The sequence below is a fragment of the Callithrix jacchus genome, chromosome 4 (assembly GCF_049354715.1).
Source record: "Callithrix jacchus isolate 240 chromosome 4, calJac240_pri, whole genome shotgun sequence".
Taxonomy (NCBI): domain Eukaryota; kingdom Metazoa; phylum Chordata; class Mammalia; order Primates; family Cebidae; genus Callithrix; species Callithrix jacchus.
In genome coordinates, this window is record NC_133505.1 from 13,063,205 (window position 1) to 13,091,036 (window position 27,832).

Below are 27,832 nucleotides of genomic sequence, written 5' to 3' on the forward strand. Positions count from 1 at the left end.
GCTTCAGGAGGAAGAACAGGCATACCTGGAGAGTTTAGTGGGAAGATAGTGGTGGAAGGAGGCATGAAGCTAGGACAGGAGAGAAGAAAAGAAAATAGATTAATCATATTTGGAAACTTGTCTAGATCTTTCAACGGTTGGCTGTGAGGCCGGGTACAGTGGCTCATGCCTGTAACCCCAATACTTTGGGAGGCTAAGGGGGTGTGGATCACGAGGTCAGGAGTTCAAGACCAGCCTGGCTAAGACGGTGAAACCCCTTCTCTACTAATAATACAAAAATTAGCTGGGTATGGTGGCACACGCTTGTAATCCCAGTTACGTGGGAGACTGAGGCAGGAGAATCGCTTGAACCCAGGAGGTGGAGGTTGCAGTGAGCCAAGATCGTGCCACCACTGCACTCCAGGCTGGGTGACAGAGCAAGACTGTCTTCGGGCGGGGCAGGAGGAGGCCAGGGGCGGTGGCTTAAGCCTGTAATCCCAGCACTACTGTGGGAGTCTGAGGCTAGCCGATAACCTGAAGTCAGGAATTTGAGACCAGTCTGGCCAACATACAGTGAAACCCCGTCTCTATTAAAAATGCAAAACTTAGCTGGTCATGCCTGTAGTCCCAGCTACTTGGGAAGCCGAGGCAGGAGAATTGCTTGAACCTGGAGGAGGAGGTTGCAGTGAGCTGAGATAGCACTAATGCACTCCAACCCGGGCTACAGAGCAAGACTCTGTCTCTCTCTCTCTCTCAAAAAAAAAGATTTATAGTACGGCTAAAATTTTTCACAACAGATTTTTTCCTGCCTAATCATTTGGCTATTTGTCTTTAACTCTTACAGAAAAGTTGGGTCATAGTCTTGGTTTTGATTACCCATCTCAGTGTCATTGATTGTGCCACCTAAATTTTTCTGGACCTCTTGTTGGTTGAATGAGAGGGTTGGATTATGTGATCACCAGGACCTTTCTAATCGTCATCTCCTAGAATATACATTTTGTGGATTCAGTCTTTAAGTCTAGCCCACTTACTCGGTTTCCTAAATATAATGCCTTCTATTTGGAGCAAATATGGTATACTTTTATTACTAAGAATATATCACTTACTCCTAATGTGAGCTGACTGCATAGGTTATAATTGTAATCATTCATTGCATTTCTCGTCTATTTGCAAATATACGTGCTCTCCATAGATAATCACGTCTGCTCCTCACAACAGCTTTATAAGGTGGATTTTAAAGCTCCCATTTTACGGAGGAGGAAGCTAAGGCTCACACAGTTTTGATTCATCCAAGGTCAAATAAATAGAGTGGCGGAACCAGAATTCCAGCCCCGTGTGTCTGGCAACAAAGCCTTTATGTTTAAAAAAACATTAATGAAGCCGTATATATTTTCTGATTCTAAGGATCATGGACATCGTTTTTCAACCATAGATTTTTTTCCCCCTTTCTTAAATCATTAGCTCTTGTCTTTGATTTTACTATTTGCTTACTTCCTGCCCACTTAACCAACCGACAGGGAAGAGAGTAGGAAGAGGTTACTGTTTTTATGTTAAGTGCCTTTTCAGAGTCTAATTTACAGCCAAGAACAGCAAAAGAACCCCTTGGCTTTGTGCCTCTGCGGCGCTCTGGAGACCTTTTCCCTCGTCCCTCTTCCTTTCCGAGAAGCCGCGTTCCGTCGTTGAACTACGTTTCCCAGCGTGCCGCGCGGCCGAGAGCGTAGGCTCGACCAGTCCTTCCTCTTTGCCTATCAGCTCGTCGCAGCGTGATGATGCAAATGCGTCGGGCGCTGATGAGTGACGACATTCTGGTTCGCGACCGCAGCAGCCGCTTTAGCGGCGGTAATAGGCGCAACGGCGGCGGCGGCTGCAGAGACGACGACGACGGCGGGGCGGGCGCTGAGCGCACAGGGGAGGGGTAGGCGGGCGGCGCCAGCGGCTTCAACTGCGGCAGCTACGGCTAGGGCGACGGAAGAACCCCACCAGCCGGCGGTCGAGTTAGGCCTCAGCAGCGCCGGGAGCTGTTCGCGCTGTCCTCTGCGGGAGATCTCCATAGAGACCGTGACATACAGAGAGGCGGGGGTCCGCAGAGGCGGCCGGACCGGAGCCAGCTCCTTGGCCTCTGCGGCCGCCACCCCCTTCCCGGCTGCCAGCACTCACCCTCTCTCCGCTCCTGCTCTCAACCTCGCGGTTCCTGGGGTGCCTGTGCCCACTGTGTGGACAGCGCGGGCGGACTTTGGGCCGGGGCCGGGCGGGGGGGCGCTCTAAGGCCTCCGCCTCTGCCTCTCCCGCCCCCTTACCCGCCCCGGAGCGGGAAGCGGCGGAGGCTCCGCCATGGCCTCAGGAGCCGGAGGAGTCGGAGGGGGCGGTGGCGGCAAGATCCGGATGCGGCGTTGCCATCAGGGGCCAATTAAGCCTTACCAGCAGGGGCGACAACAGCACCAGGTATGGGACCTGACGACGTGGTGGTCTGGCGGGTCGGGAACTCGGCTGGAGGGGACAGGCGGTTCGAGGCCCCGGCGCCCCACGTGGAGCAGACAGGAGGGCCTGAGGAAAGGCCCGAGTGAGGCTCCGGGGGAGCTCAAGCCATTGGGGGTGGTGACGGGAAGTGGGCTGAAACAGGCCCAGCTTTGCGGCGCACACGTGTGGTTCGGGCCGCCTTTTCCCCAACCCTCTGGGCCAGGGGCTTTCCCAGGCAGGCTCTGGGCGGGAAAAGAAATTGTAGGCCTAGGGTGCCGGTGCGCGCGTTTCTTTCTTTTTTGGCGGGGATTGGGAGTTTGAGGGTATTACGTCCTTTCGAGAGAGAAAGGAAAAGATGTGATTGACGGCCCTTATGCTTACTGTTTTCTAGTCTCTCCTTCAGTGTGGGGAGGAGGGTAACCCCGAAGAATCTTAACTCTGGGGCAGACAGGGAGTTGTTGGGGGCGCTGTTATATGGAAAGTGGAATAACTTAATCTCAGCCTATGAATTAATTCTCGGTTTCCCCTGCCCGTGTCCCTCGTTTTGAGAACATTGGCTTATATTTTCGTAACCGGGTTATAGTTAACCGTGGCACTGGGGCATTTTGAAAGTCCCTCTCCACCCTTACGTCTTTTCTCTGCTGCGCGACTCCCCCCCCCCCTTATTTTGGAGGCTGGAATTGGCCATTCTCCACAGTTGACCGGGACTCCCGCTCTGATCTCATACACAAAATATGTTAATATTATGGGGCGTATTTTAGAAGTTTAGTTACTTTCGACACTCCAGGAATGTTGATGATCTTATAGTTTAGCCACTGTATGGACTCTTGGATGTTTAAAATATAAAAAAAGATGATCCTAATTGTAAATGGGATCGTTGATTCCGAGAAAATTCCATTTTTAAAATACTGCTTATTAGAAGGATTAAGGAAATGTTACAACACCTACTTTAATAAAGCCACTTAAAAAACTTACCAATGATACAAGGTGGGAAGTGTGTCTTAACAAAAATGTAGCAAAAGGATCTGATAACTTGTTGCCTGCTGTTAAAGGTAGACTTCCTAGATTACTTTATTCTGGATGCTAATGAAGATTGCACACTTTCACATGTTCGATGTTGTTAAATTGTGTCATTATCAACAGATTTTTAAAAGTAAAGATTTGAGGGATTTTTAAAATTTCCTTTTCTATTTTGAGGGAAATGTCTGAGTAGTAAAAATTGTGGTTCCGGTATTTTAAGTCGTTCTCTACTGATGGTTAGAAGGTTTGGCATTGTTATTACTCCCACCAGTTTTTCCCCAGATACGTATGTAAAGTGCTTGGTTTTCAAATTTCTGAAGCACGGGGGTATTTGCAAGCAGATTTAAGATTATAATTCAGTTCACAAGCCTGGCCATTTAACCTAATCCTTCTGTAGAATGAAAGTTAGACGTGCATGCTTTCTTTTCTCTTATGAAGGTCTTTGAGTGCTTAGATTTTCTTGTATGACATACAGAAAAATGGCATGTTTTAAATATAGGCCATTGGGTCTGGGTAGACGTTAGCAAGGAATTAATATTTGCCAGATGCTGAAGTTAATCATGGCTTATTTTTAAATGCACTTAGATAAAATACAAGTGTAATTTTGGGGAGACGATGCCTTGGCAGCATAACACCTATGATCCACGTTGTCTTAGAGTTGATATGACTTCAGACTGTTTAGTTTTGTTTTAAATCCTGATAATTTATCATTGCCTCCTGTCTGAAATACTTTTGCCTCTTGCTTCTGGCTATTAAAAAAGAAAACATATTTTAGCTTTTGAATTGGGAATTAAAGGTATTTAGGGGTTTCTTGGTCAACACTGTAGGTGCTATTTAATATTGGCAGAAACTACCACTACCCAAGGAAATTATTCAGGTGTATTCAAAAGAATACTCTCCTTTTTATTATTATTATCATTTAAAAAATAAGGACTTCCTTAGTCCTTACTGGGACTTCGGTGGACCTAGGGTCGTTAGTCCTTACTGGGACTTTGGTGGACCTGCTTGCTGTCAGCTATCCTAGACTGTCAACTGGATGTTTTGCAGCAGCTGCTGAGTCATCATGAAGCTCCTTGCATGTTTGATACTAATGTTATTTGATTAAGCGTCCAAGGGTTTCTGGGCAAAAATGAAGCTTTTGGTAGTATAACAGAAAGTTGAAGTAAGAATGAGAGGTCTGGCGCTGTTAGTTAATGGATGTTTGCCAATGCTTGTCAGGCCAACTTGCTAGTGCAGTCTTCACCCAGTACCTGTGACTTCTGCATATGTTCATTTGACTTGCAATTTCCTGTTTTGACTTCTGGGTTTAGCTCTCCTGGGAAAAGCTGTAAATTTACCACTTTCCCTCTTTAACTTCTGATTTTTTCTTTTCTTTTTGAGACGGAGTCGCACACTTTTGCCCAGGCTAGAGTGCAATGACGCGATCTCGGCTCACTGCAACCTCCTCTGCCTCCCGGGTTCAAGTGATTCTCCTGCCTCAGCCTCTCAAGTAGTTGGGTTTACAGGCGGCCACTACCATGCCGGCTAATTTTTTTATATATGGTAGATATGGGGTTTGCCGTGTTGAGCCCATGGGCAAACCAGAACCTTGCCTCTGGAAGAACTACTGCCACCTCCTGGTGAGAGGAAACCACTTATTTTTGCCCTTCTGGATGGGGGTGGGGTGGGGTGGGGTGGGGCGTGTGCTTGGTTTGGAGTCAAGGGACTCCACCTTTAATTCTCCTAGATATAACTTGTCTTACAAGTCAGTTCCTGCATTTAGCTTTTTCTCTCCCCGTCTTCCCCACCAGACAAAGTCTTGCTCTTTTGCCCAGGATGGAGTGTAGTTGCACGATCTCAGCTCACTGCAACCTTGGCCTCCCAGGTTCAAGCAATTCTCCTGCCTCAGCCTCCTGAGCTCCTGAGTAGCTGGTATTACAGGCACACTATACCACACCTGGCTAATTTTTGTATTTTAGTAGAGAGTAGGTTTCACCGTGTTGGCCAGACTGGTCCCAAACTCCTGACCACGTGATCTGGTGCAAGCCAGCCACTGTGCCTAAGGCCATTAGGTATTTTTTTAAAAGGGGGAGGAAACCTCTCTTAGATTTGGGGTCAGTAAACTTTTTCTGAAAGGGACACAGTAAATTTTTAGGCTCTACTGTGGCAAATTGTCCTTTGTTTTGAACAATCCTTTAGCAAATGTAAAAACCATTCTTAGCGTGTGGAAAAATAGTCCAAGGTCTGAATTTGGCCCAGCCCACAGATCATGGTTTGCTATACCATGGTTTATATAATAGTGTAGTTTTTATTTGTTTTGGTAGCTTCTTTGTGATACTTTGTCCCAAATAAGTATGTCCTGCCTTTTATCTGATGACTGGAGTGTTCTCAGATTTGAAAAGGAGGGATATTTAGAGGTTAAATATTTAAATTATTCCAGAAGTCACCAAGTTTTTGACTTTTATTTTGTCCTTTGCTTTATCCTAGATGCTTAATACAGTCAGTGGGAATAGAAATGGAAACAGTTGATAGGAAAACAATGTAGTGTAATAGAGTCAGCCTGAGTTTGAATCTCTGTTCTACCCTGACTTGGACAAGTTAATTTACTCATCTGTAAAGTGAAAACTGTTGTGGAGATTAAATGAGAAATGTAAGTGAAGCTTTCAGAACAGGACCTGGCATATATATATAAGTAAGGAGTTATTTAAAATTGAGTCCTTACTGTAGATATGCCATTGAAATTTGAAATTAAATAGAACCATTTGATTTAGGGTCTTTTTTTTGTGTGTGGGAAACTGGAGTTTGTTATTACTCAAATTAATCTCCTGATTTAGGGTCTTTACATTGTCTCTGAATTTTCCTGCCTTATTACAGGTTTTTTTCCTTTAGGTAACTAATACTTTTGTGTGTTTAATTGTTTAATGCAAAGTAGGGCTTTTGTTTGTGATGAGAGGCTTTGTGTGGTATTACATTAATTTACTTACCAATTTTTCTAATAAGTGATTTTAAAAGCCCACTTGCTGTATCCATTTTCTAGGAAGTACCTGACAAGGCAGTTATCTTAGTTTGAAGTAAAATTAAAACTTTGGTCTGATATCACTAATTAAAACATTCTCTTTTTTTTTTTTTTTTTGAGACAGAATCTAGCTCTGTCACCCAGGCTGGAGTGCTGTGGTGTGATCTTGGGCTCACTGTAGTCTCTGCTTCCCAAGTTCAAGTGATTCTCCTGCCTCACCCTCCTGAGTAGCTGTGCCACCACTTTTGGCTATTTCTGTATTTTTAGTAGAGATGGGGTTTCACCATATTGGTTTGGTGGTCTCAAACTTCTGACCTCAAGTGATCTGCCTGCCTTGGCTTGCCAAAGTGTTGGGATTACAGGCATGAGCCACCGCGCCCAGCCAAAACCATTTTCATTAGGTGCAGAGTATTGTTGCAAATATTGTAATTATCTTGTATTTTCTTTTTTTTTTTCTTTTGACATGGAGTTTTGCCCTGTCACCCAGGCTGGAGTGCAATGGTGCGATCTCAGCTGATTTCAATCTTCTCCTCCCACGTTCAAGTGATTCTCCTGGCACAGCCTCCTGAGTAACTGGGATTACAGGCACCTGCCACCACACCTGGCTAGTTTTGTATATCTTCAGTAGAGATGGAGTTTTACCATGTTGGCCAGGCTGGTCTTGAGCTCCTGACCTCATGATCTGCCTGCCTCGGCCTCGCACAGCTCTGGGATGACAGGTGTGAGCCACCATGCTATTTTGTACTTTTTTTTAAAAAAAGAATATTTATTTGTAGCTCTTTAGCTTATTTCATGGTTGTAATATATTTTAAAAAGATCTTGTGTTGGGAAGCCTGGTTTAAAGTCTTGCTGTCACATAAAATTTATTGTCAGAAACAGGATGATAGGATGCCATTTCTATCTATAGGTATTTCAGTTTGCTTGATTTTGCTTATCTTTTTCACATGTAATTTAAGAAATAAACTCTTACTCCCAATTTTTAAACATGTTACATGAGAAAAAGTGTGATAGTATTTTGTAGGTAACTTTTAGTGAGTTGAACTACTGGGAGCTTTTATTGAGTTTTTTTTTAAGCCTGTTGCCCAGGCTGGAGTGCAGTGGCCCGATCTCGGCTCACTGGAACCTTTGCCTCCCAGGTTCAAGTGATTCTCCTGCCTCAACCTCCCAAGTAGCTGAGATTACAGGCATCTGCCACCATACTTGGCTAATTTTTGTATTTGTAGTAGAGATGGGGTTTCACCATGTTGGTCAGGCTGGTCTCGAAGTCTTAATTTCAGGCAACCTACCTGCCTTGGCCTCCAAAGTGCTGGGATTACAGGCATGAGCCACTGAGCCTGGCTTTATTTAGTTTTCTGTTGCTTGTTTGAAATGTCTTTTAGGGGCTCCTTTTCTTGTATTGGTTTAGTTACTGTTAACTATCTATTAATACCACCTCTACAGAGTGCATGACTAGAAATAGTAAGCCAGATCATTTTTCTCCTTACTGCATTTGTGGCAGATAGTTTTGAAGGAAGTTGAAATTTGTAGCCAACTGTAGGTTGAATTTTAATTCTTTAGCTAGAAAAATAGATTAAATGGCCAGAGGACTTGGGCTGATTGGATAGGGTAAACTTGGGTCCTGAAGGACATGGGCTTAGAAAATATAACCAATAATGTCTTAGATTTGGATGTTAAATTCAGATGATTGAAACTAGATTCAAGGCCGGGTACAGTGTCTCACGCCTGTAATCTCAGTGCTTTGGAGGCCAAGGTGGACGGATTGCTTGAGTCCAGGAATGTGAGACCAGCCTGGGGAACATGGTGAAAACCCTGTCTCTACCAAGAAAATACAAAAATTAGCTGAGTGTGGTGGTTCGCACCTGTGGTCCCAACTACTTGGGTGGCTGAGGTGAGAAGATTGCTTCAGCCACAGGAGGTGGAGGTTGCAGTGAGCCGTCACTGTACCACTCCACTCCAGCCTGGATGACAGAGGGAGGAGAAAAGAAACTAGATTCACTATGACTGCATTAGGATTTGAGTACTTCATTACTTTTTTTGCCTCATGGAAATAAGTGAGTGTTAAAGTTGTGATAGAGGATATTTTTTTTTTAATTCGAGAGGGAGTCTTGCTTTGTCGCCCAGGCTGGAGTGCAGTTCAGGCAATTCTCCTGCCTCACCCCTTCCTAGTAGCTGGGATTACAGGTGCCTGTCACTACACCCAGCTAAGTTTTGTATTTTTAGTAGAGATGGTGCTTCACCATGTTGGCCACTGGTCTCGAACTCCTAGATGCAACTGCACCTGACCTGAGAAATTTTATTAAAATAAGAAATGTTAGATATATTTTAGAAAACTAGAAATAACTAAAAGATAAGAATGACATATGTTTTTACTATTAGTTTTTAAGATGTTTTATAAGAAATAGGTTTTTTTTCTTTTTTTTTAATAGCCAGAAAAGCCATGGAAAGAAATAGGTATTTTTTAATCTCTGAGAGTTAAATGGGTAAGGAGATTGTATATAGAACCCTGGAAGAAAAGTAAGGGTCAGTGACCGGCTTCAGCACAATACAGGGAGCAGATAGAAATCCAGATAGCTGTGTGTTCTGGGAGAATAGGATTCCAGAACCTTTAAACTGATGATGGACTGTTTTTGATATTTATGGTTAAAGATACAGTGAGATTATTTGAGAAAGGAGATTTTATAATCTGAATACTGCTATGGATAATGTGAAGAAAAGGCAGTTGAACAGAACTGAAGTCAAGAAAACTAATAGGAAGAAAAGAGCTTTGTATATGAAGAAGAAAGGATATATAGAAATGACAAGGAGTTGGCATATTGAAAAGATACCTCTGGTTATTCATGTGAAAAGGTTTATAAGAAAAGAATGTTCTTAATTACAAATGAGTTCTGACTTAGTGTTGCATAATAGCCTTCCCTCACCCCAGCTGCCTTTCATTAATCCTTTTTATTTTTTTTCTTTTTGAGATGGAGTCTCTGTAGTCCAGCCTGGAGTGCAGTGACATGATCTTGGCCCACTACAACCTCTGCCTCCCGGGTTCAGGCAGTTCTTCCTCCCTCAGCCTCCTGAGTAGCTGGGATTATAGGTGCCCACCACAACGCCTGGCTAGCTTTTGTATTCTTAATGGAGACTGGGTTTTGCATGTTGTCCGGGCTGGTCTTGAACTTCTGACCTCACGTGATCTGCCTGCTTCGGCCTCCCAACGTTGCTGGATTACAGGGATGAGCCACCACTCCCAACTCATTAATCCTTTAACTCAGGTTAAATACAATTTGAAAAGCTAACATACTCACTGTACCTTACACATTGAATGTTCTTATATGTACGTAGTATTGAATTTACTTTTAGTTCCCAAATTGGATTTTTAACTAGTCTTAATCTCAGTGGCATTTTTGATATGTTTTGCCAAATGAAGAACCCTTCTTTATTGGAGAGAGAAAACCCAGTGGATTTTGCCAGTTCACATTCTAAAATTCACTCCTTTAATCCTTGAATTTAAATTTATTATTTATGATTATCTAGTGTAGACTTTAGGGCTACAGAGAGCATTTTAAAAGTTTTTTTTGAGATGGAGTCTCGCTGTGTCACCCAGGCTGGAGTGCAGTGGCGTGATCTCGGCTCTCTGCAAACCTCTGCCTTCCAGGTTCAAACAATTGTCTTGCCTCAGCCTCCCAAGTAGCTGGGACTACAGGCGTGCACCACCATGCCTGGCTAATTTTTGTATTTTTAGGAGAGACGGGATTTCACCATGTTGGCCAGGATTGTCTCAGCTTGACCTCAAGTGATCTGCCTGCCTTGGCCTCCCAAAGAGCTGGGATTACAGGCGTGAGCCACTGTGCCTGGCCTCAGTGGAAATACCTTTAAGAAGAGGTCTACTTATCGATACGCTGGTGGTTAATGGAATAAATACAGGATAGCGAGATACACAGAGACTAATAATAGCAAAAGCTGCTACCTTCTCTAGGACTGGAGGAATAAAGGGAAGAAATGCTGTAACCGGAATGGTAGTTTTGGAGATGGAGCAAGACTTAAGCAGGGAGGAGCACAGAAGAAAGACTCTCTTTACTCCCATTCTTTAATACCTAGTGTTTGCTAATATCTCTCATGGGCCAGTTTCACTAGAAACCAGTTGGTTGTGCGGTCCATAGAAACAGCTTATCAAAAATAGGCTGAGAGAAGGACAAGTGGATACTAGAACAGCATCAAATCTGTGATTTTATAAATTTGTGTGTGTGTGTAGGAAAAAGCTAAATTTTAAGAAAAGTGAGTAGATTTAAAGAAAAACTGCAAATTCAAGTGAGCGGATTCAGAGAAAAACAGTACAGGTGAAAATCATGGCTAAAGTTTGGGAAACACTGGGAACATAGTTTTATGAACTGTATCATATTTAGCACAGTCTGTGGTAAGATTTGTTTACCTGATTCACTTTAGAATATTTTCATTATGATCTTAAATATTGTCTGAGTAGTGCTCCACATGTATATGTGTTCTAGACAACCGAAGATTAAGCCTTTCAAGGATGCACAATTTTATTCATCTGTTTTAGAGGGCCTTCTCTAAAATATATCTTAATTTCCTGAAAATGTATCTGATTTCCAGTATTAGAATCACTTCAGAGGGCTCGATTAAACAGGTGGGACCTACCTCTGGAGTTTATCTTTTAGTAGGGCTGGAGAAGGACCTGTGATGATGCTGATAATACTGCTAAAAAGGGATCACACTTTGAGGACCACTCAATTATATTAAGCTTAATTTAACTTTTTCTTTTCTTTTTGAGACAGTCTCACGCTGTTGCCAGTTGCCAGGTTGGAGTGCAGTGGTGCAATCTTGGCTCACTGCAACCTCCGCCTCCCAGGTTCAAGCAATTCTCCTGCCTCAGCCTCCTGAGTAGCTGGAATTACAGGCATGTGCCACCACTCCCAGCTAATTTTTCATATTTTTAGTACAGATGGGGTTTCTCTATGTTGGTCAGGCTGGTCTCGAACTCCTGACCTTAGGTGATCTGCCCACCTGGGCCTCCCAAAGTGCTAGGATTACAGGTATGAGCCACCACGCCTGGGTGGATTAATTGTTTTATTTCCTTTTTTTTTTTTTAAAGCCCCTCATATCTTTATTTGTCTGAACTTTTATTTTTCTTAAAGAATGTACAGTAAAATAAGTGCTTAAGAAAGCTGTTGAAAGTATTGTTGTTTTAATATACTGGGGAAAAAATGGATGCCTTTTCTCTGAGATTAAAATGTTTATTACATATTTTATTAGTAAATCTAAAATTGATATTGCCTATTTGATGACCTTTGAGGTTTTTTGAAGGATTAGAGTAATACAGCCATTTGGAACAATCACTGGCTTATGTATGCACATAGAAGAAAGAATTTCACATCCATAGAATCTGTAAAATACCATTATGTCAGCAGTAACTTTAGAATCTGATTTTTAGCAAACTTGTTGGAAACCATTGTGTTTTGCTTGGCATGGCTTTTAGTAAGTAGGTACTTACTTTAAAAAGATAAATTTCTAAAACTATCATGTGTTTTTTTCCCCTCAACAGGGCATTCTTAGCAGGGTTACAGAATCTGTTAAGAATATTGTGCCAGGGTGGCTACAAAAATACTTCAACAAGAATGAAGATGTATGCAGCTGTTCAACAGACACAAGTGAGATTCCACGCTGGCCAGAAAATAAAGAGGACCATTTGATATATGCCAATGAGGACAGCTCTAACATTACTGATGGGAGAATCACACCTGAGCCAGCAGTCAGTAATACAGAAGGTAAGTAAAATGTGGCTATTTGGTTACAGGCTTTCATGCCCTAATTTTGAATACATAACCGTGTCATGGTAAACCTAATCAGGTGGTGCATAAACCATATGGGAGGAGGGTGATAATCAGATTCAAATTGGATGTCTTTTTTTATTTATCAGCGTATTATTTATTAAGGAAGGTTGATAAACTATATCAGTTAAGAGTGGCTCTTTTTTTTTTTTTTTTTTTTTTGAGATGGAGTTTTGCTCGTTACCCAGGCTGGAGTGCAATGGCGCGCTCTTGGCTCACCGCAACCTCCGCCTCCTGGGTTCAGACAATTCTCCTGCCTCAGCCTCCTGAGTAGCTGGGATTACAGGCACGCACCACCATGCCCAGCTAATTTTTTGTATTTTTAGTAGAGACGGGGTTTCATCATGTTGACCAGGATGGTCTCGATCTCTTGACCTCGTGGTCCACCTGCCTCAGCCTCCTAAAGTGCTGGGATTACAGGCGTAAGCCACCGTGCCTGGCTGAGTGCAAGCTCTGATGTTGGGTTTTGGGTTTTAATTTTCACATCAACAATGAGTCATGTGGCTTTTGGCAAGATAATAAATTTTCTTCTCTGTATCTTCATAAGTTGTTTCAAAAAGAGTAATTTTGAAGCCCTTAAAGTAGGTCCTAGTACTAAGGTAGCCTGTATAAATGTTAATCTTTTTTTTCCCCCCCTCTGGAAAGACGGAGTCTTGCTCTGTTACTCAGGCTGGAGTGCAGTGGCATGATCTTGGCTCACTGCAACATTTGCCTCCCGGGTTCAAACGATTCTTCCACCTCAGCCTTCTGAGTACCTGGGATTATAGGCACATGCGCCATACCCACTAATTTTTGTATTTTTTCGTAGAGACCGGGTTTCATCATGTTGGCCAGGCTAGTCTCACACTCCTGACCTCAGGTGATCTACCTGCCTTGGCCTTCCAAAGTGCTGGGATTACAGGCCTGAGCCTCTGCACCTGGCCTAATGTTAACTGTTAAATGAGACTATGTTAGTGCCTCTCACAATTCATGGATTTGAGTATAAAACATAACAGTAATTGGCTCCTTCCCTTTTTGGAGCAAGCTCAATTGGGCTATTCATTAATCTTGCAGTTAAGTGACCCTAGACTTTAAAGGTTTGAGCTTTTGTTAATCTGCTTTCTCTGTGGCTTTGCTTATTCTGAACATTTCATTTTAATAAATGGACACATATGTGAGCTTTGTGACTGATTTTTTTTGCTTAGTTCAGGGGTCCTCAACTCCTGGGTCACGGAACAGTATCTCTCCTTTACTTGCTAGAAACTGGGTCGCACAGCAGGAAGTTAGAGGAGTACTGGTGAGCAGCTTCATCTGTGTTTACAGCTGCTCCCCATTGCTTGCTTTACTGCTTGAGCTCCGCCTCCTGTCAGATTGCCAGTGACATTAGATTCTTATAGGAGTGCAAACCCTGTTGTGAGCTGTGCATTCTAGGGATCTAAGTTTTGTGCTTCTTATTGCTCCTTGTGAGAATCTAATGCCTTATGATATGTCACTGTCTCCCATTACCCTCAGATGGGACCGTCTAGTTGCAGGAAATGAAGCTCAGGGCTCCCCCTAATTTTACATATGGCTAGTTGTATAATTATTTCATTATGTATTACAATGTAGTAATAATAGAAATAAAGTGCACAGTAAATGTAAGGCACTTGAATCATCCCGAAACCCCCTCCCCTTCTCTGCACCATCCATGGAAAAACTGTCTTTCACAAAACTGGTCCCTGGTGTCATAAAGGTTGGCGACTGCTGACTTAGTACATTGTTTTCAAGGTTCATTCATATTTGTGTCAGAACTTCATTTTTTCCTTCTGGGCAGTATTTTATTCTATGGATAAACTACATTCAATTTATCCATCCATCAGTTGGACATTTGGGTTGTTTTCACTTTTAGACTATTAGGAATAATGCTGCTATGAATATTGGTGTGCAAGCTATTTTTGAAATAGGGTGGCGTGTTCACAGCTCACTGTATCCTCAACCTCCCCAGGCTCAGGTCATTCTTCAGCCTCAGGCTCCTGAATAGCTGGGACTACAGGCATCCACCACCATATCTGACTAGTTTTTTTGTATTTTCTGTAGAGATGGGGTTTTGCCATGTTTCCCATGCTGGTCTCAAAACTCCTGGGCTCAAGCATTCTGCCCACTTCGGGTTCCCAAAGTGTTGGGATTACAAGTGTGAGCCTCTGTGCCTGGCCATGTGCACACTTTTTTGTGGAGTAAAACTGGTGGGTCATATGATAATTCTGTGTTTAATGTTTTATCTTTCTCATTAGTGGTGCATGAAGGTCCTGGTTTCTCTGTATCCTCACCAACACTTATTTTCTGTTTATTTTTATTTTATTTTATTTATTTTTTTAGATGGAGTCTTGCTCTGTCACCCAGGCTGGAGTGCAGTGGCATGATCTCTGCTCACTGCAACCTCTGCTTCCCAGGTTCCAGCAATTCTCCTGCCTCAGCCTCCCAAATAGCTGGGATTACAGGCACCATGCCCAGCTAATTTTTTTTTTGTCTTTTTAGTAGAGACAGGGTTTCACCATGTGCTGCTCTCAAACTCCCGACCTCAGGTGATCAGCCTACCTGTGCCTCCCAGAGTGCTAGGTTTATAGGCATGAGCCACCAGGCTGGCCTCCATTTATTTTGATTGTGGCTATCCTAGAGGATCTATTGGCCTCTCTTTATGGTTTTGATTTGCATTTCCCTGACAACTAATGATGTTGAGCACCTTTTAATGTGCTTATTTTCCATTTGCATGTCTTTTTGTGGGAGAGGAGTAGACAAGATCTTGCTCTGTTGCTGAGGCTGGAAGGAAGTGGTGCAGTCGTAGCTCACTGCAGCCTCAAACTCCTGAGCTCAAGCCATCCTCCCACCTCAGCCTCCTGAGTAGCTGGACTCCAGGCCAGAGCCCCACCATGCCTGGGTAATTTTAAGATTTTTTGTAGAGATGAGGTCCTGCTATGTTACCCAAGCTGGTCTTGAACTCCTGGCCTCAAGTGATCCTAAATCTTTGTCTCCCAAAGAGCTAGGATTATGAGTATGAGCCATTGTACCCAGCCTTTTCCCATTTCTAATTGAGATACTTGTCTTTTTATTGTTGAATTGTAACAGATTCTGGTTATAAGTCCCATATCAGTATATGATTTGTTAATATTTTCTCTAAGTTGCCTTTTTGTTTTCTTGGTCCTTTTTTTTTTTTTTTTTGAGACAGAGTTTTTGCTCTTGTTGCCCAGGCTGGAGTGCAGTGGTGAGATCTTGGCTCACTGAAACCTCTGTCTCCCGGGTTCAGGTGATTCTCCTGCCTCAGCCTCCAAGTAGCTGGGATTACAGGTGTCTGCCACCACGCCTGGGTAATTTTTTGTATTTTTATTAGAGTTGGGGTTTCACCATGTTGGCCAGGCTGATCTCAAACTCCTGACCTCAGGTAATCCACTTGCCTTGACCTCCCAAAGTGCTGGGATTACTGGCATGAACCAATGTGCCCAGCAGATCCTATCCTTTAAAACACAAGTTTTTAATTTTGATGAAGCCCAACTTATCTCGCAGTGTATGTTTCTTTCAGTATATTTATTTTTTTCTTTCACTACATATTTTAAAATATATGCTTACAAAACTTTTTGTAGCCCTATGTTAAAGTCTCAAAGTATTATTCATCTCAAGTAATACTATACCACAAATGACTTAACAGACATTTAATATAAATTTGCAAAATAATAATTTTTGCAATAATAGAAACAAAGCATGATGTTGTGAAATGATTACCTTTTTTTTTTTCCAGTGTGTGAGAGGAAATTGTTTGCAACATTTGAATGAGATTGGTTGAGTCCAGCTGGGTAGAATTGTAAATCAGTGTCTGCATCTAGATGACCCATCACCTTGAAGGTCATTAGGAATGGTGACCTTTTAGCTGGTTTAGGTTCAGCTCAAAGATGAACCCAGAAATGATGGAGAATTGATGTTAATTTTATAATCCAGCCTGGCTCCATTAAATTCAGCTAATATCAGCCGAACTGCAGGTTACTTACAGATACCTGAGTGTAAAATTGAATGTTTATTATTCTATCCACTGAGATCTTAGAATTATATGATATACAGAACTGTCACAGTGAAAACCTTTTTTTTTTTTTTTTTTTTTGAGACGGAGTTTTGCTCTTGTTACCCAGGCTGGAGTGCAATGGCCCGATCTCGGCTCATCGCAACCTCCGCCTCCTGGGTTCAGGCAATTCTGCCTCAGCCTCCTGAGTAGCTGGGATTACAGGCACGTGCCACCATGCCCAGCTAATTTTTTGTATTTTTAATAGAGATGGGTTTTACCATGTTGACCAGGATGGTCTCGATCTGTTGACCTTGTGATCCACCCGCCTCGGCCTCCCAAAGTGCTGGGATTACAGGCATGAGCCACCGCGACCGGCCCTGAAAACCTTTCCAATACATGCATTGGTACTAGAGCTCTAGTCACCGGAAAGCTCTAATGAGATGTGCTAGGAGATTAATGTTGTTCTCATGCTTGCTAATACAGTGTCCTTCTGCAGCCATGGATCAAGGAGGCATTTTTGACTTTCTAGTCTTACTGTTTAAGAAATAGCTTTCATATAGCTATCACTGTCAGAGTCATAAATTGAAAACCTTTTGGAAAAGATTGACGATTCTAGATGACACTAAGAACCTTTGTTGAGTTTCAAGTCAAGGCTAATTGTTTGGAGAAAAACCATTTGTGATTTACAGGAGGAGGTCCAAATATTAACATGAATAGGAGTTTAGAGAAAATTGATTCCAATCCCCATGGATATCTTTGAGGGGTTCAGGACTTCAGTGGAGGAAGGAACTACAAATGTGGTGGAAATAGAAAGAGAACTAGAATTAGAAGTGGAGTCTGAAGATGTTACTGAATTACTGTGATATCTTATGGTCAAACTTGAATGGATGTGGAGTTGTATTTTATGGATGAACAAAGAGTGGTCTCTTGAGATGGAATCTACTCTTGGTAAAGATACTTTGCACATTTTTAAGATATAAAATAATTTAGAGTATTATGTAAACTTAGTTGAAGTTGATAAATCAGCAGCAAAATTTGAGAGGATTGATTTCAGTTCTGAAAATTCTGCAGTTAGAATACTATCAAAGACATTGCATGCCACAGAGAAATCTTTTGTTAAAGGAATAATCAGTTGATGAGGCAAACTTCATTGTTGTCTTATTTTAAGAAATTGCCGCAACCACCCCCAGCCTTCAGTACTCATCACCCTGATCAGTCAGTAGCCATCAACACTGAGGCAAAGACCTGTTACCAGCTCAGACATGATGATTTTCTGTAGGCTCAGCATATTATCATTTGTTAGAATTTTTTTCCCCCCAAGACAGAGTCTTGCTCTGTTGTCCAGGCTGGAGTGCAGTGGCGAGATCTCGGCTCACTGTACCACCTTTTGGGTTTAAGCGATTCTCCTGCCTCCGCCTCTGGAGTAACTGGGATTACAGGTGCATGCCACCACGCCCAGCTGCTGACTTTTTTTTTTTTTAGTAGAGACAGGCCAACCATGTTGGCCAGGCTAGTCTCCAGCCCCTGACCTCGTAATCCACCCACCTCGGGCTCCCAAAGTGCTGGGATTATAGGCATGAGCCACCGTGCCTGGCCAGCAATTATTTTTTAATTAAAGTATGTACATTGTTTTTATTGTCATAATGCTAGTGTACACTTAATAGGCTATAGTGTAGTGTAAACATAATTTTTGTATGCACTGGGAAGCCAAACACATGTGTTACTTACTCACTTTACAGTCTCCTCCTGCCTCACCCTTCCGGGTAGCTGGGACTACAAGAGCATGCTGCCATGCATGGCTAGGTTGTAAAAATTTTTAATAGAAGTGAGGTGTCGCTGTGTTGCTCAGGCTGGTCTTGAACTCCTGGTCTCAAGTGATTCTCCTGCCTCAGCCTCCTAAAAGCACTGGGATTATAGGCATGAGCCGCTGCACCTGGCCCATATTGGATTTCTTTTTCCTCTGTGGTTTCTGTACATACTAGATTTAGTTGATGTCTGCCAAGAGTTAGAAGATTATCTTATCACTTTTATCCTATAGGAGAAACTGATGTAGTAGGGATGAGAGAATGGGATGAGTAAAAAGCATTCTCATAGTATAATATACTGCAATACTGTTTGGAATACTTGCTACCCTGAGAAACATTTCAGCCTATGTGTATGTAAATCCTGATCGCAGATAAATTGAAATATTTATAATGTTTAAATGCTAAGTAGTTTAAATACCTGTACCTGTGGATTTCTAAGCACCAGACAGTATCTCTGTTAACTTGAGCCTGCCTGATAAGAAATTGTTATATATAAAACAAATTTAGATATTCTATCATGTTTTTTAAATGGGACTTTTTATAAATAATTATTTTAAATATTCGTGGTCATTTTTGATGCAATGGAAACATGTGTTTTTGAATTGTGGTAAAATATATGAAACATACAATTTATGTTATTTTTTAGCATACAGTTCAGTGACGTTAAGTATATTCCTATTGTTGTATAAACATTACCACCTTTCATCTCAGAATTTTTTCATCTTAACTGAAAGTTTTTTTTCATTTAGCTGAAAGTCTGTACCCACTGAACAGTACCCCCTCATTTCCTGTCACTCTCTCAGCCCTTGCCAGCCCCAGTTCTATAGCACTGTCTCTGTTAAGTACCTATGCTAATGAATCATACAGTTGCTTGTCTTTGTTATTGGCTTATTTCACTTAGCATAGTGTCTTCAAGGTTCTTGCTGTAGCATGTGTCACAGTTTCCTTTCTGAGGCAGAATAATATTAAATTGGATGGGTATACCACATTTGGATTTCATCTACCTGTTGGCTCTTGTGAATGATGCTGTTGTGAACATGAGTGTACAAATCTCTTTGAGACCTTGCTTTCAATTCTTTCGGGTATATACCTAGAGTGGAATTGCTGGATTATAAGGAAATTGTATCCTTAACTTTTTGAGAAATTACTATTTTCGTAGTGGCTGCACTGTTTTATATTCCTACTGACAATGTACAATTTCTTCACAGCTTTGCAAACATTTATTTTCCCTTTTCCTGTTAGTAGCTTTCCTAATGGGTATGAAATGTTATCTCATTTTAATTTGCATTTTTCTGATGATTAGTGATGTTGAGCATCTTTTCATATACTTTTTGGCCATTTGTCTGCAATCTTAGAGAAATGCCTACTTTTGTTCTTTGCCCACTTTTTAACCAGGTTCTTTTTTGGGGGGAAGGGGTTGTAGGAATTCTTTTTGATTTTTGGCTTAGATTTACCTTTAAAAAAAAGGTTTAATTATGGATACATAATATTTGTACATATATATAGAGTACATGTAGTATTTTGATACAAACATGCAGTGTGTACTGATTAAATCAGGGTAATTGAGATATCTGTCACTCCTAGAATTTATTATTTATTTGTGTTAGCAGCATTCTAATTTTACTCTTACTAGCTATTTTGAAATGGACAATGAATTAGTTATGTTTGCTATACTGTATGCTACCAAACACTAGATATTACTCCAACTGTATTTTTGTGTCCTCTGTTTAGCTCCCCTTCCCCACCATCCTTCTGTCCTCTGGTAACCATCGTTCTATTCTCTGTCTCCATGTGTTCCTTTGAATCCTTTGTTTTTTTAAAAAAAAATAGACGGGTTTCACCGTGTTGGCCAGGCTGGTCTTGAACTCCTGACCTCAGGTGATCCGCCCGCCTCGGCCTCCCAAAGTGCTGGGATTACAGGCGTGAGCCACTGTGCCCGGCCTGAGTCCTTTGTTTTTAGCTGCCACATTTGAGACCATGATATTTGTCTTTTTGTGCCTGGCTTATTTCACTTAATGTGATGTCCTCCAGTTCTGTCTATATTGTTGCAAATGACCGGGTTCAGTTCTTTCTTTTTTTTTTAATGGCGGAATAATACTCCATTGTGTATATGTAGCACAGTTTTTTTGTCCTATTTGTGGATGGATACTTAGGTTAATTTCGTATCTTGGCTATTGTGAATAGTGCCGCAATAAACATGGGAGTGCAGATTAATCTCTTTGATATACTAGTTCGCTTTATCTTGGATATGTACCCAGCATTGGGATTGTTGGATCATACTGTGGTTCTATTTTTAGTTTTTGTGAGAAACCTCAATGATGTTCTCCATAATGGCTGTACTAATTGACATTTCCACCAACAACAGTGTACAAGGATTTTCCTTTCTCCACATCCTTACCAGCATCCATTATTGCCTTTTTGATAAAAGCCATTTTGAGTGGGATATGGAGTTCTTTTTATGTTTTGGATATGAATCCATTATCAGATATATGATTTGAGGATATTTTCTCCCATCCTGTAGGTTGCCCTTTTACTCTGTTGATTACATCATTTGATGCATACAAGTTTTTACGTTTGATATAGTCCTGTTTGTCTATTTTTGCTTCTGTGGCCTCTGCTTTTCGTGTCATATCTAATAAATCATTATCAAATCTCATGTCCTGAAATTGTTTTTTTAGAAGTTTTTAGTTTTGGGTGTTGTATTTTGATCTTTAATCCATTTAGAGTTAATTTTTGTATGTGATTCAAGATAAGGGTTCATTCTTTTTCATGTGGATTTCCAGTTTTCCAAAACCATTTAATGAAGAGATTGTCCTTTCCCTATTGAGTAGTCTTGAAATTCTTGTTGAAGATCGTTTGATCACATATGATAGTTTATCTCTGGGCCCTGTATTCACTTCTGTGGCCTATATTGTCTGTCTTTATGGTGGTATCGTCAACCACAAGCTCTTTGGTTCTCTATGTAATAGAAATTAACATGGAGCCAAGCAGATTTCCCAGACAGGTTCTTTATTTCAAGGCGTATGCTTGAGCTCAAGGGAGACAGTGAAGATGAGGCTCAAGGGTCCTCTTCCTGGCTTCCCGGAAAAAGTCAGTAGGAATTTTTTTTTAATTAGGCAAAGCTCAGGAATTGACATCGGGATAAGGTGTGCAGGCTGGGCTGGGCAAAGCACCTGCAGGGTAGGGTATGCAAGGCAGTATATCTGGTTGCAATGATTATCTTGAGTAATGGACCACCTAGTGGTTTGGCCGGTGGCCACAAATGCTGTAAATTAGTTATTTAGCATTCCTTCCTGAGGTGGACTCTTTGCAACCTTGGTTTGATTTTGGATCTCCTAAGACCGATTCCTGGAATTCTTTAAAAGGTGCAGTTAAGCATTACGAGAGTGCAGAAGACTGGCTGTTTTCTTTGTGTGACTAAAGCCTCAGGGTTAATGTAGTGTGACATCAGCGAAGGTAGCCTTGTGGGTTTTGTGAAGGGAAGAATAAAAGAAAATATGTGAAGGAGAAACTGCATCCCACCTCCTGTTCTATCTCACCGGTGCCATATTGTTTTTATTACTGCACTTTTGTAATAAGTTTTAAAATAAGAAAGCATGAGAATTCCAACTTTGTTGTCCTTTTTAAAGATTATTTTGGCATTTTGAGGTTCCTTGAGATTCCACATGAATTTTAGCATGGGTTTTCTATTTCTGCAAAAAATGTCTTTGGGATTTAGATAGAGATTATATTGAATCTGTAGATTGCTTTGAATACTATTGACATACTAACAATATTTAGTCTTCTAGTCCATGTACGTGGGATATTTTTCCATTTATTTATGTTTAATTTCTTTTAGTACTGTTTTGTAGTTTCCATGTGCACATCTTTTACCTTAGTTCATTCCTAAATCTTTTATTCTTTTTGATGCTACTAGAAATTGTTTTCTTAATTTACTTTTCAGATTGTTCATTGTTAGTGCATAGAAACAATTATTTTGGTATTGATTTTTGTATCTTATACTTGGCTAAATTTGTTCTAACAGCTTTGTTGCCTGAATCTTTCCTGTTATTTACATGTAAGGTTATATCATCTGCAAACATAATTTTTTACTTTTTCCTTTCAAATTTAGATGTCATTTATTTATTTCTCTTCTCTTAATGCTCGGACTGGAACTTACCATACTATGTTGATTAGAAGTGGGAAAAGTGAGAAGCTTTGCCTCTGGTCTTAGAGAAAAATCTTTGTCTTCTATCATTGAGTATGTTAGTGTGGTTTTAGTATGATTCAGTATGTGGTAATAGTGGCTTCTCAGTCATTGAGGAAAGGATGGCTTATTTAAGAGACTACCTTGGGTTATAAACAGGTTAACCATTTGGAAAACAGTGAAGCTGAATCCCTCCTTTACTCCTGCCTTGTAACTAGTATCAGATGGGAGTCAAGATTAGACATTGAAATAAAAGCAACTATCAAAATGTGGGTACAAGTTATTTTTTATTTTTTACAGTTTCAGAGTGATAAGACTCTAAGTAAGGTACAAGTTATTTTCTGTATTACAAAATACACCATCAAAAAACGGAATGGGTTTAATCAGCTAGAAGAAAATAGTTGTATTTCAACTATTGTATCGTATCACATCACTCTTACTAGTTTAAAAAAATGAGCTCTTATTAATCTTACTAAGAGAGACTACATCAATAACAGAAATATAAATGACCAATGCATATAGGGAAGGATGCTCAAAACTCCTCTTGTTTAAATATATGCAAATAAAAAACAGTGATGTCATTTGGCATATTAGACTGAATAGAAATCAGAAAAGGTTAATACTCAGTGTTGGAGATTGTGGGAGAAATGTATTTTGTCATCGGGAATATAACTTGGTCAGGAAATCGGTCGAATCACAATTTAATATCTGTCATAAGCAAAAATGAACATGCAGTTTGGCTGTGACAGAGCAATTCCACATTTAACTGCTTCAGCTCATGTATGGGCCCAACTTCAGATGTACTGAATTATATTTTTTGTGGATAGCTCAGAAATATTTGTTTACTTTTCTCTTCATGATTCTCATACATAAAATGAAGAACTACAGATTTCTCCAAAAGAATATTCTTAAAAGTATGCACATGACAGTGCATGTGTATTTGATGGAGTATTGGAAAAACAATTGAATAAATATTTACAAAGATATAATAGAATACAATGCAGTTTTGTTTCTTTAAGAGAAAGAGCATTTCACAATGTTGCCTGGGCTGGATTGCAGTGGCTGTTCACAGATGTGATCATATTGCATTACAGCCTTGACCTCCTTGCCTCAAGTGATCTTGCCTCAGCTTCCCAAATAGCTGGGATTATAGATATGTACCTCTGTGCCTGACACAGTGTTTTTAAAAGGAATGCTCTGAATGTAGAAACAAGACTATCTTGGTAAATGAAGAAACAAATCACAGAGCAGGATGCATAACATGATTGTTTTAGGGAAAATATGCATACAGAATATCTGGGAGGATATACACATTAATTAGGGGTTATATATGGAAGGACAGACTTATGCCTGTTTTACGAGTTGCTTATGTGGCTTTTATTCTTTTATGGGCAGGTCATATAATCACTGTTCAAATTGTATGTGATCTCTGAGCTATATTTTGACACAAGGTAAATTAATTTTAGTTAGTTGGAACTTTGTTTTGCCTAGGACTAGGTTGTATTGGGCTTATGGGAGCCCTTAGTGATTTGAATTGAAGCTGTTATATACTGTAGTTTGTTTTCTCAAAGTAAAAACCATTTTTCTTGTGGTAGTGTATTGCTCTAAGTTGTATATTCATAATATTAATGCTTTCTTTTAAGAACCTTCAACAACTAGTACTGCTTCAAATTATCCAGATGTGTTAACAAGGCCTTCTCTTCATCGGAGTCATCTGAATTTCTCTATGTTGGAATCCTCTGCATTGCACTGTCAGCCGTCTACATCCTCGGCATTCCCAATTGGCAGTTCGGGATTTTCCCTTGTAAAGGAAATTAAAGATTCTACCTCGCAGCATGATGATGATAACATCTCAACTACCAGTGGTTTTTCTTCAAGAGCTTCTGATAAAGGTATTCTTAATGTGGTAGTACATAATTTGGGTAGTAAAATTAAATTTTACGGGATTTTTTTTTGAGTTGTAATTTTTATTTTGTCTTTATAAAAATCTAGGATCTTGTATTGGTGTTATTACTATGGAATATATAATTTTGTTTTAGATATAGCTGTTTCAAAGAACACTTCATTGCCACCTCTGTGGTCCCCAGAAGCTGAACGTTCTCACTCACTCTCACAGCACACTGCCACCAGCTCAAAAAAACCAGCATTCAACTTGTCTGCCTTTGGAACACTTTCCCCTGTGAGTACTAACTGGGTTGGATTTAATCCCATTAGTTTTGAGTATTTATTGCTTACAGTTTTTTTTTTTTTGAGCTAGAGTCTTTGTCTGTTGCCTAGACTGGAGTGCAGTGGTGCGATCTTAGCTCACTGTGACCTCCACCTCATGGGTTCACATTGCTTATAATTTATCATTGTGTTTCTGTGCAGTCACTTGGGAATTCTTCAATCCTTAAGACGAGTCAGCTTGGAGATTCTCCTTTTTATCCTGGAAAAACAACATATGGTGGGGCAGCAGCTGCTGTAAGACAGTCTAAACTACGAAATACACCTTATCAGGTAGGTTCCAGTAAAGGGTTGATGACCTTTTTCTTTCACTGTAACTTGATAATAAATTACTTGGTGCTTTAAAAAAAAATTAGTTTTGTTATAATGTTCTTTGGGAAAATTAGAAGCTATAGATTATATATTTTTTCATTTAGGGTATATTATTTTAGACCTGAGTGAACATTTTATGTATTAGATATATGTGTGTGTATCAAGAAATGTGATGATTCTTTTTTTTAGATTAGGTAAAAATTACACATACTAAAATTTACCCTTGTTTTAGAGTGAGTTTTAACAAAACACATTATTGTGTGTATAAACCCTTCTACAATCAAAATATTAATCAGACATTTACCCCAAATTGTTACCTTATGCATCTCTGAGTCAGTCCTTCCTCCTCCTACCATCCTCTGGCAACCACTGATCTGTTTTCTTTCTCGTAGTTTTTGCTTTTCCAGAATGTCATATACATTTATCCTATGTAGCCTTTTGAGTCTGGTTTATTCTACTTAGCCTAATGCATTTGAAAGCCATCTGGTTTTGCATCTTTTTTTTTTTCCTTCTTTTCTGAAATGAAGAAATTCAACCAAAGGTTTTGTGTCTTTTAATAGTTCCTTTCATTGCCAAGTAGTATGGTTAGTACAGTTTGTTTATTATTCACCAGTGAAAAGACACTGAGTTGTTTCCAATTTTTGGCAATTATGAATGAAGCTGCTATGAATGTTTGTCTAAGTATTCATTTTCATCTCTCTTGGATAAATACAAATACTTAGGAGTTGGATTGATGGATCATATGGTTAGTATACAGTAAACTTTGCAATAAAGTACCAAACTGTTTTCCAGAGTGACTGGTACCTACCACTTTGCATTCTGACCAGTAATGTAAGAGTTGCTCTGCATCCTTGTCGGCACTTGGTGGTGTCAGGTTTTTTGGTTGTTTTTGCTATTTTAATAGGCGTGTAGTGGTAACCCCAACTTGTGATTTTAATTTGTACTTTCCTAATGACTAATGATGTCGAATGTCTTTTCATGTGTTTATTTGGTGCTTATTTGCTATCAACCTATTTTTTGGTGAACTGTCTTCTTTGGTGAAGTCTGTTCAGATCTTCCACCCATTTTAAAGTTGGATTATTTTCTTATTAATACATTCTGAGAGTTCATTTTTCATGGTACAAGTCCTTTGTTACATGTTTTGCAAATATTTTCTCCCATTCTCTGGCTTAACAGTGTCTTTGAAGAGCAGAAGTTTTACTTTTGATGACGTGTTGTGTGTGTGTGTGTGTGTGTGTGTGTGTGTGTGTATTTTTGCTACCAAGACATTCAGTAGACACGTGTGCATGTGTGTATTAATGGTTTCATGCTTTTGGTGTCATATCTGAGCCATTTTTACTTAATTCCATGTTAAAAAGATTTTCTCTTACATTTTCTTCCATAAGTTTTATAGTTTTAGGTTATGATTCATTTTGAGTAAATTTTTGTCTGTGGTATGAGGTACTGGTCAAGGTTCATTTTTATTTTCTCAATTAAAAAGTTTTTTTTAAAAATTAAAGATGGAGATCTTAGTATGTTGCTCAGGCTGATCTTCAACTCCTGGGCTCAAGCAGTCTTCCTGCCTCAGCCTCCCAAAGTGCTGAGATTACAGGTGTGCCTGGCCAAGATTCTTTTTTTTTTTTAGACGGAGTTTCGCTCTTGTTACCCAGGCTGGAGTGCAATGACGTCATCTCGACTCACTGCAACCTCCGCCTCCTGGGTTCAGGCAATTCTCCTGCCTCAGCCTCCTGTAGCTGGGATTACAGGCACGCGCCACTAAGCCCAGCTAATTTTTTGTATTTTTAGTAGAGATGGGGTTTCACCATGTCAACCAGTATGGTCTGGATCTCTTGACCTCGTGAGCCACCGCGCCTGGCGTTTTTTTTTTTAAACATGGATGTGCAGTTGTTCTAGTACCATTTGTTAACGAGACTGTTCTTTGTTCATTGAATAGCTTTTGCACCATCATTGTTTTTGTTTTGATACAGGGTCTTACTCTGTCACACAGGCTGGAATACAGTGGCACAGTCATGGCTCACTGCATCCTGAACTTTCTGGGCTCAAGTGATCCTTCCACTTTAGCCTCCTGAGTAGCTGGGACCACAGACGTGCACCACCATTCCCAGCTAATTTTATTTTTTGGTAGCAACAGGGTCTCACTAAGTTGTCTATGCTGTTGTTGAATTCCTGGGCTGAAGTGATCCTCCTACGTTGGCCTCCCAAAGTTTGAGATTACAAGCATGAGCCACCACGCCCAACCTGCACCTTCGTTGAAATCCAATTCACATGGCTTTATTTGTGGATTTTCTGGGTTCCTCCCTTCCCCCCACTGATCTGAGTGTCTTTCCTTTTGCCAACACTGCACTGTCTTGATTGCTTTAGGCTTACAGTAGGTGTTAAAATTAAGTGATATGAGTATTCTGATTTTGTTCTTTTTCAAGCTTGTTTTGGCTATTTTAGGTCCTTTGCTTTTCTATAAAAATTTTAAATCGGCCTCTTTGTTTCTACAGTCTGCTAGGATTTTAGAATTGCTTTTTTTATTTTTATTTTTTGAGATGCAATCTTGCTCTGTCGCCCAGGCTGGAGTGCAGTGGTGCAATCTCAGCTCACTGCAACCCCTGTTTACTGGGTTCAAGCACTTCTCCTGCCTCATCCTCCCTAGTAGCTGGGACTACAGGTATGCAACACCATACCTGGCTAATTTTTGTATTTTTAGTAGAGATAGGGGTTTTACCATGTTGGTCAGGTTGGTCTTGAACTCCTGACCTCAGGTGCTCCACCCACCTTGGCCTCGCAAAGTGCTGGGATTATAGATAGGAGCCAGCTTGCCTGGTCATGATTGAGACTGCATTTGAGTCTAAAGACCAATTTAATGAGAATAAACATCTTAACAAAATTGAGTCTTTTAAACCATGAACATGGTATGGTATATCTTTCCATTTAGGTGGTTCATAAATTTTTTCATCAGCGTTTTATAGTGTTCAGCATACGCATATTGAACATATTTTGTTAGACTTATACATAAAACTTACATGTTAT

The 27,832-nt window shown here is 40.5% G+C and overlaps 2 protein-coding genes across 8 annotated transcripts in view; one reads left to right on the forward strand and one right to left on the reverse strand.

The window, feature by feature from the left end:
* Window positions 1-1,366: 1,366 nt before the first annotated feature.
* On the reverse strand, window positions 1,367-2,533 carry LOC103792250 (uncharacterized). The gene has a single exon (XM_008993921.5). It carries the CDS (start codon window positions 2,028-2,030, stop codon window positions 1,728-1,730), a length of 303 nt encoding a protein of 100 aa, XP_008992169.1. The 5' UTR covers window positions 2,031-2,533; the 3' UTR covers window positions 1,367-1,727.
* Window positions 1,779-27,832, forward strand: part of NUP153 (nucleoporin 153) — a 76,661-nt gene continuing 50,607 nt past the window's right edge. For all 7 annotated transcript variants that reach the window (XM_002746195.5, XM_008993919.5, XM_035294821.3 and 4 more), the window contains exons 1-5: window positions 1,779-2,421; window positions 11,997-12,219; window positions 23,923-24,171; window positions 24,319-24,458; window positions 24,647-24,775. In XM_002746195.5, coding sequence (XP_002746241.1) covers window positions 2,311-2,421; window positions 11,997-12,219; window positions 23,923-24,171; window positions 24,319-24,458; window positions 24,647-24,775 — 852 coding nt within the window. In that variant the 5' untranslated portion in view covers window positions 1,779-2,310. The remainder of the gene's footprint in view (window positions 2,422-11,996; window positions 12,220-23,922; window positions 24,172-24,318; window positions 24,459-24,646; window positions 24,776-27,832) is intronic.